At 37.8% G+C, this 9,559-nt stretch overlaps 1 protein-coding gene across 1 annotated transcript; it reads right to left on the reverse strand.

Annotated features, from left to right (window-relative positions):
- Positions 1-2,387: 2,387 nt before the first annotated feature.
- On the reverse strand, positions 2,388-8,547 carry LOC106545421 (keratin, type I cytoskeletal 19). The gene is made up of 7 exons (XM_014061972.2): positions 8,025-8,547; positions 7,549-7,631; positions 6,557-6,713; positions 6,287-6,448; positions 4,328-4,453; positions 3,504-3,730; positions 2,388-2,541 (listed from the first exon to the last, which is right to left on the reverse strand). Exons 1-7 carry the CDS (start codon positions 8,514-8,516, stop codon positions 2,388-2,390), a joined length of 1,401 nt encoding a protein of 466 aa, XP_013917447.2. The 5' UTR covers positions 8,517-8,547.
- Positions 8,548-9,559: the final 1,012 nt, after the last annotated feature.

Raw genomic sequence — 9,559 nt, forward strand, 5'->3', positions numbered from 1 at the left:
AAAGTCACCTGGGCTTTATAACAGAAAGGGGTAGCCTCCCATGAGAACATCAATGGAAAAATAACTCATTGTTGACAAGCTAAGTGTGAGACCAAATCCAGAAGTGATTGTATGAGAGGGTCTGATTACATGATGGAAGAAACCACAGACGAAAAGGCTGGATGCTTTTCCTTTGTTATATCACAGGGTAGGTATACCTCTTGATTCTCTGGCATCACTTTTCCCTTTTTTTTAAAGCTTATTGAAACTTGTTTCCTTCTCAAAGCAGCAGATTGCAGGAAAAAAAGAATTAGATTCTCGGAAAGAACCAGGTGGGAGGCATCTGAGATAACCGTAAGTATAACACGTTTATTACAGGCAAGAACGAACAACAGAAGTAGACCGGCACCCTTTCTCTGTCTGACAGCTTTTTATATAGAGCTGTCAGACAGGAGAACCAATAGCCGCGCGTATGACAGCCCGGAAACTTGCAGATCGTGCCTGATTGGCTAAGGCGCGCCTGGCTGTTGCCGAGCTGTCATTCGTAAGTCCGAGGACTTACTCAGGACTCAACACTTGCAGAAAAAAAAGGGTCAGAAAAATAGAGCTTTACTAGAGCTCTGATTCCTTGCAAAGAGATCTTGAAAGTAAACTACGTAAACTAAGAGCCGCATGGGGTACAGTAATCTTAAATTGTTTACCTCTCTAGTCTTGGGGATTTTACACAAGGTCTCCATGTGAATAGCTAGCTACATTTTCCATAATGTACCCCAAATAGCCTGAGTGTGAGAAATCTGAAATGTGGACATGTCAGCCCTAACCATCTGCCACAAGTAGTGTTATATTTTATAAGAAGGCCAGGGTATTTAAAGGATCACCTCTCCCCCCCCAAACTATATCAGCCCACCAATACAGGAAGGCAGTGCATGTTACCGGTCCCATCGATTAGGGAAGGCCCGCAAGAAAAGGGCCTTCTCATTCCCAAGATATGGTCAACCACCTCCTCTTTGCCTTTCCAAAAAATCCTAAAAACGTGGCTTTGTCAGTAGGCTAAGAACTGCACATTAAAATGGAGCTGATCAACTGACTGATTTGATTGTGGTGTTGTTGCTTGTTGAGAGTTGTGTGTGGATTTTAAGGGTTTTTATTACATGGTGGATTTTTCAATGTTGTAAGCTGCTCAGAGTCACTTATATGTGAGTTGGGTAGCTGTATAAATTTGTATAATGAATACATGAAGTAAATATTCCCACTGAGCCCTCCTAGAATATATATTTGATTTCCCAAAAGCTGTTCACAGTTACCTGGCCCCAATGACTAGCTATCCAGGATTAATTAATCCATGAATTAATATTCCTTTCTTCTAGAAGAAATAAATAGCAAATACTGGCAAATATTCTAATGTTTAGATAACTTTCATTGATCATGTTTTGCCATTTTAATAATCAATTACACAGGAATCTGTTTCAGAAAGGACAAACAGAGCTTCTTATCTATAAGTGCATGACACAGAGACATAGGTTTGATTTGCATCTGCTAGAAGCACAGTTTTATTGAAAACCCATTTTCAGCGGAATGTCCAAGAGCAACACCACAGAAATTAGTGCACAGGTTATTGGCCATATCTAAACTTGAGAAGAGGATAAATCTGCTAGTTAAAAGACAGTCCATTGATGGATATTTGCCATGAACAGTGTTCAATAACTAGAGGTAAGATTCCTCTTTTTCTAACTGTTATAAACCAGTGTGCAGTATAGAATAGAGTTGCGAAGCCTACATTAGTTGAAGATCTTATTGTTCATTCATCTGCTGTATCCTAGAGAAAGGAAAGAAAAAATAGAAAATTTTGTAGGTAGAAATGAAAACATCTCAAATTAATAAATATGGCCTGCCCACTTAACATGGAAGTTGTTCAGATAATGTAAAAGATCCTTCCTGAACTATGAAAAAAATGGCAGGGGATACAAGCTAGTTTATTAATTATTTATTAATCTGATTTATTAATCTGATCAGATTTATTAATGAATAAGTATAAATGCGCTGTAAAAACAAGGAACTGGAATGAGTATATACACATTGCTGTTACATGTTCACTCAGAACAAGTTCAGATACATTTGGGACAGAACAATCTTAATAAATCTCGGTAAATGAGGGACCGAGCCACAATGGTTAATCTATGCCTGAATTAATCAGGGGCTCAAAGGAACAGGTCTGGATATCAGTCTAATAGAATTAATGAAATAAGAATGATTGCATTAATGGTTGCAGAATCTGTAGGGACAATAGAAGGATTGAATAGGCCAAAGCTTAGCTAAAATAGCTTGTATTGTCTTTCCAAGAAAGGTTCATTTTTCAATTTTGCATTTATAGCAAAACATTTGTTTGTTTTAAGGATTACTTCCCATCTTTAATATAGGGACACTGTGATTCCCCCCCATTTACCTTTCAGATCCGACGGGGAGACCTGGCTTGAACTAGAGCTACTGTAAGAATGAGAGAGGAGTCTCACTCCTCCTGAGTGTTTGGAATGTCCCCCTCCAGAAGTGGTGCTGCTGGGAGTACTGTTAAAAAAAGAAAATATCCTCAAATGAATTATTAAATATGTATTAATAGTGTTAAATAAAATTATTTGTGTTGTTTTTATGGTATATGATTGCAGGGCAGGAGAAGAATGAGAACAAGGATTCCTTGAGTGATTTTAAATGAACAAAAGAAGAGATCTACTAAATTGGCCCAAAAGATTATATAGTCACAGATCTTTTTTCCCAGGCTACACATTTGACAGCTGTACACTTCTACAAATTCCCAAAGAATGCAGAACTCTGAAGTATCTAATGTGTATATCTGACAGTTCCATTTTAATTCATTTTTAGTTGTATAATGACATTGTAATGTGCCCCATGTTTTTTTTAAGGTGGCCTTCGTGGGTTGGGCGTATGTAGAGGCAGATTCTGAAGGCCATAGACTGGGAGGGCAACTTAATCTAATAAACTGGAATCTTCATCCTCTAGAGAAACTGATAAAACTGATAAAAGAAAATTCAGTTCTTATGTATTTGGTAATGAACCTGTAGTATTGATTTTCAAAATTGACAATTTATGAGATTTTGTACTTCCTAAAATTAAAAAAAAGACCATCTTGTTTGAGGGATCCATATAATAACCCTTTTAAAAATGTGACCATGAGCAGATGTACATTTCACAATTTAAATTAGTTGTTAATCTTCATGAGAACTAGCCTTGCAGGGCAACAAATAGCTCCCCTGTCTACAGAAAGTCCATGATAAATAGGACATGAGGCAGGAAATTGGTCTAATACATAAGGAATAAAATCTCTCATGCACCTCTCTGGAAGTAAAATAAAAATAAATTTAAATAAATTACTGTTGCACTCTATGCTGACTGTTGAAGGCAGTTGCTTCCCTTAGTGCACCTGATCCTGCCTCAGAAGAGTTATAGGGCTAGTAGGGAAGAAGAAATATTAGAACATCTAAAAATGTTTACAATTGCCATGATCTGCCTACCTAATGTCTTGCTGCCCTTCTTCTAACAGGGAGCGGTAGGTCTGGATCTCCTGTTCCAAGCGACACTTGACATCTAGAAGTTCTCTGTATTCTCGATTCTGGCACTCCATCTCTGCCCTCAACTCTGCCAGTTGCTGTTCCACACAAGAGATCTGGTTCTGTATTTCAGCCAGGTGGGTATTATAGCGACATTCGGTCTCACCCAAAGAGTCTTGCAGTGATTCCCTCTTAAGAAGTTAAAAAGTGAAGGTTATCAATAGAAAAATGAGGTTAAAACATTTCAAGAATGTATCCTACAAGCTGAATTTTTCCAAAGAAGAAGATAATCTCTTATACTTCACAAACAATGCTTTGATTTTTGTACATGTGAAGAAAGGAAATGCCCTTTACAGAAGTCATTGGCAATTACGTATACAAATGGTATGGAGAATAACTTACAGTGTAACAAGAAATATTTTCCTTCCCTATCCCATCCGTTACTTTTGATATTCCTTTTGTTGCAGGTTCCTCAATTCTTAGTCTACCTCTTTCTTTGTTTCTATCTACCCTGTACTTTATTGCCTTCAACTGTCCCCTTGGTTAGAGCTGGCACAGGAATAGTCATCATGTTGTAAAATTGCCTCATGAGTTAACTGGCTCTACAGATCAGCATGTTTACCTAAAATAATAATTTTCTAAAGTTGCAATCTTTGACACTGTAGAGAAACTATTTAAAAAATCTGTTCTATCAGTATGAACCTTATACTTGCTATGGCTAATAAGTAGTTCTTGCAATAGACAAATCAGAAATTGAAGTCTATTGTATAAATAAGAGAGTTGCTTACCAAGCAAAGCTGAGCCTGCAAATCTATTTCCAAGGTTTGCAGCTGACGTTTTAGGTCAACAACTTGATTGTTGCAATCCTCAACTTCTTTGCTACTGATGCAGACCTCCTGATTCACTTCTTCCATCTGAAAAGACATAAAAAAATAAGATGTGGAAATTGAGAAGCAGTTTCTTTACTGAGGAAACTATTGACATCAAGATAATTTTAAACCTTTGAAAAATTAAAATATTGGTAAGGGGAAATATTTTTAAGGAGTAGAATAAGAGCCTGATCTAAGTGTTATTTGTTAAAATATGCTGGGGGAATAATAGGTTTTAATTATTAAAATAAGCTTACTTATATTCATAGCAAGGACAATAGGATGATATGAGAGTGATAGTGATGGTGATGAAACTCCAATTTTATTTTGTTCAAATCATGGTAGCACAAATTATGAATGCTCCCATTAGCTATTTTCCCAACCACAACAATCATGTGACATGAATTGAGCTGAGAAAGAATAATTGGCTCAAATCACCCAAAAAACTTTCATGACTAAGGAAGACTACAATGTATGGACTTTCAGTTTTGAGTCCGGCACCTTAACTACTGTGCCAAACTGGCAAGTAGAAAATTAAATGGAGGATTTTCGTATTTATTTTATGTCCTTAGGGCTAGCCGCTCATTTATTCATGTGAATAAATGATCTTATATTCATGATCTCACTATTTATTCATGATATTATATTCATGATCTCACAATTACATAAGGAGTATTCTGATGAATCATTCTGTCCATAGCAGAAGATCATTCTTTACATGGCCAGCCCTCCATTACCATGATCACAATGTGTTACATTTATGTTTCATTTCCAGCTTAGAATTATCCTCTCTAAACATACAAGGCACCACCAAAAGTAACCATGGTATTCTGGTCTGGCTTTTTCCATTCTAGATGTGTGACCAGACATCAGGATAGATTCATTTAGTCTCTGTTTAAATGGTTTAACCCATAACTGGAGTTTTCTGAAAGTAGCTGAAAATATCCCACAAATACTACTCCCAAAAGACACTCAAAATTTTGATTCTGTTCTTTCTGGTGGGATCACCGGCACCTCTACAGTCTTTGGAAGCCAAAAAATATTTTTAACAATATAATGAAGTTCAGTCATTAACCAAAACAATTGTGGACTTCTAAATGGGAAAATGTTGAGAGACCAAAATAGTGCAATATCCCAGAATGGTGAAGTAGGATTATCTTGCTTATTCTTTCTCATTGCCTCTATAAACCATTTCACAATATAAATAGGAGGAAGAGCTGATAAATTGTTATTCCTAAATGGCCAGATTTCAGGTCAGTGCTGCGCCTTAAGGGAAGGGAAACATATATCCGACTTTTATAATATGCTGTATGAAGAGGTGCTTGATTCAAAATGAAAGGGGGGCAAATAGTCTTGAAGTCTCAACAGCAAAATCCTGAATATAATTTATTTGATCCAGGTTTTTTTTCCTAATGAATATGTGACATTACTTAAATGTATGTTTATTGCACCGAAAATAGAGAGTGTAAATGTTATAAAAATCAGTCTTCCTCCTCAAGTGGTAGTTCCCCCCAGAACTGACTACTCAGATTGTACAGTGTAAACGTGACTGTGTAAATTTTACTGAAATCAGGAACAACATAATAGTGGTGAAATTCAATTTTTTTTACTACCGGTTCTGTGGGCGTGGCTTTGTGGGCATGGCAAAGGAAGGCTACTGCAAAATCTCCATTCCCACCCCACTCTAGGGGAAGGATATTGCAAAATCCAATTACCTCCCCACTCCTGGGGGAAGGATATTGCAAAACCTCCATTCCCACCCTATTCTGGGGCCAGCCAGAGATGGTATATTTGCTGGTTCTCCGAACTACTCAAAATTTCCACTACTGATTCTCCAGAACCTGTCAGAACCTGCTGAATTTCACCCCTGCAACATACCTTGCGTTCATACCACTGCTCAACTTCTTTGCGGTTGTTTTCAATCATGGTTTCATACTGACATCTCATTTCTTCCAGAACTTTCTTCAGATCTGGACCTGGGGAAGAGTTAACTTCCACACTAACATCACCACAAGTTTGACTCTTCAGACTCTTAATTTCCTGCAAATGAAGTTCAAAAAGATGTCATCCTCAGGCAGAAGATATGGATTTTTTTTTCCAGTCTCACTCCTACAAAGAATAATAGCAATGTGGAGAAGGGGAACTGACCTCCTCATGGTTCTTCTTGATACAGCACAGCTCTTCCCGGAGAGATTCAAGTTGTGCCTCCAAATCAGATCTACAAAGGGTCAGTTGATCCAGAACCTGGCGCAATCCATTGATATCAGCTTCCACATTTTGGCAAAGAGCCAATTCCGTTTCATACCTGCATCATAGTTACAAAAGGGAAGGGAGCACTGTTAGATCTATAGGGATTGTCGCCAGAATGAATACTTCTGGAATAGATTTGTATGCAAAGGATTCCCTCTTTTGCTTCATTGCATTGTTCTTGAGTGGACTGCTTATTTGTGGATATTTGATAGCTATCCCACTAGGGAAAATGAAAGTTTAAAAGGCACTTGTTTCATGTTTTATCTTTGTTTTTTATATTTTATTCATATTTTTTATATTTATTGATACCTTCCTTGATGGATTGTTGTGAGCCAGCTAAAATTGCAGAGTCATGTGTCATACAAATTTAATAAATTATTTGTATCTACAATAATGTGAAATCACAGCTGGTATTTAGCTGGTCTTTATACATATCAAATTTTTGCTGACAGATGTTTGTGGGAGGCTATCACAATTGAAAACAGAGTTTGCCAGGGCCACAGGCAGCCCTCCTGAGCTCCATTTTAGCTGGCAGAGGGTTGTAGGAGGCCATCGCAGCCAAAAGCAGAGCTCGCAAGCCCATTTTCACTGGCAGAGTACTCGTGCTACCACAGGCACCCCTGACACAAGTGACATTGAGCTGACCATGCCCACCCTGGCTATGCCCAGCTGAGCCCCCTGAGATCAAACACAACCCTGAGTTCCTCCAGGAATAGGGCAGCATACAAGTTCAATAAATTGAAATTGAATAAATTGAACCCTCATGCGGCCCTCAATGAAATCAAGTTTGACACCCCTGACCTAGAATGTCATTATGTATTGGCATAGTATGTGTGCAGTTCCAAGCTGTGTAATTTTTGTAATTATTATGTGACTCAAATGGGACTTACTTCAACCTGAAGTCATCAGCAGTCATGCGGTTATTATCAATATCCAGGATTAGCTTACTATTATCCACTGAGGCACAAACAATCTGCATTAGGGAAAGAATAATGTTATTTGAACTTTACCACCTACTACTTCTCAATTGTCACAACATTGTACTTGAACGTAGCGTTTAGTTTTACTTTCTAGTCTACATGTGTTCCCTACCCAGAAGGGTATTTTATGCTTTCCCCTCTTGGTGATGATTTTCTTCACTCATAAAATCCTTGATGGTTGTTACTCTCTAGCTGGGTGAAAAACCATTTCCCAAATAGTACTCCCCAACTCTAACTATCCCCTTCCTCGAATAGCCATTCTGTTCCTAGTTAACATAAAATATATTTCTATATTAAATTCCAAAGCATCAATGCCTAACCTACGGCATTCTATGGCTAGAATGATTATTAATAGAGATGTACATTATAAAGGAACAATTTCATACCTGATTCTTCAACTCTTCAATTTGTTGATAATAAGAGCTATAATCCTTTAGCTCAGATGGTGGGCCTTGTCGGTCATACCACAGCCTAATTCTGCTTTCAAGCTCAGCATTCTCCTCCTCAAGGCGTCGCACTTTCTCCAAGTAAGAGGCCAAGCGGTCATTAAGATTCTGCATAGTCATCTTCTCATCACAGGAAATCAAGGGAGTATCATTGCCAAAGCCACCACCAATTTGCCCAAAGCGAAAAGTGCCCCCAGAACCATACAAGTAGCTCCCTAACATATTTCCTCCAAAGCCACCATCAGTGCAACTTGCCCCTCCATAGGAAGCTCCACTGGAAAAGGTCCTCCCAGATACACCACCTCCAACACTACTTACAACAGAGGAGGCCCCTCTCCCGGGGATTCCTGAAACTACCCTTATTCCACCACAGCTATTACTGGAGTTTCTTCCCTTGGTGTACATCATAGTCTGTTTGGACCTGCAACTCATCTCAAATAAATTTTAGAAGCAAGATCAAAGAGCCAGAAAAAAAATAATAAAGCCAAAGATGCACAGCTTGGTGCAAAGATAGACTGCAGATGCTAACACATATACACAGGTATCTATTTATACTTTCTGCAGTGTGGGTGTTGCCATAAGGGTGTTACTTCTTCTTCCATAAGGCTGGCTCATCTGGCTTTCCCTAGCCAAGGAAAATTATTCTGAAGGCAAATTTGCCTTCAGAAATCTCAGCTACACTCAGCTTTTGCGAGGTGTCAGCAGCTTTCTTTCCCAAATACATCAGCCACAATATCAAATGAATCATTCTCTTTGCTCTACACTGAAAAGTGTCATAAAATCATATTACTATAAAATATTCAAGGGAAAGGAATAATTACAACCTACTGCAACAAAAATATCTCCCACTATTATTAGGGATCATTTGTGTTGATTTCATCTTGATTTTATTTTGCTACAGTGCTTTATGAATTTTCTTCTCTTTGGGCTCATTGGGAAGCTAAGCAAATAACACCTCTGAAATCAAGTCCAGGTATATTAAACAGAAATCTTTGTCTCTAATCTTGAAAGTTGCCAAGCACATTTGGTTATTAAACTGGTACGTGCTTATGTTTTGAACCTGAATCCAGTGAGAAATTGACATTGTGAAATAACTCTTAATTTGAAAACAGTAAGGAACATGTTTTATTGGAATCCCTGGCTGTGAGCCATGGGATCAATATTTTAAATAAGTTAATTTTAATGGCTGTTATAAAGCTATTGAGAGGCTGCATTTGGAATTATTCACAAAATTTGCTTGACAATTTAAGACAACTGTAATACACACTGAATAGATACTTCAGCAGAGCATCTGCTGAAGAGAGCTGCAGTTTTAGGTCCCTTAAGAGGTGGAGTGCTTGAAGAGAAAGCAAAAATCCAATTTTATCAAGAACATCTGAAAAAGTAAAATATTAATTATAAATATGAATGTGTTTATGAAAAGAACAAAGCTAGTATAGAATTGCCTCTTACTATTTTTTTCTCCTAAACCACCT

The sequence above is a fragment of the Thamnophis sirtalis genome, unplaced genomic scaffold (genome assembly GCF_051295495.1).
Source record: "Thamnophis sirtalis isolate CommonGarterSnake01/CBP01778 unplaced genomic scaffold, rThaSir2_p1.2 scaffold_4, whole genome shotgun sequence".
In the NCBI taxonomy this organism is placed as follows: Eukaryota; Metazoa; Chordata; class Lepidosauria; order Squamata; family Natricidae; genus Thamnophis; species Thamnophis sirtalis.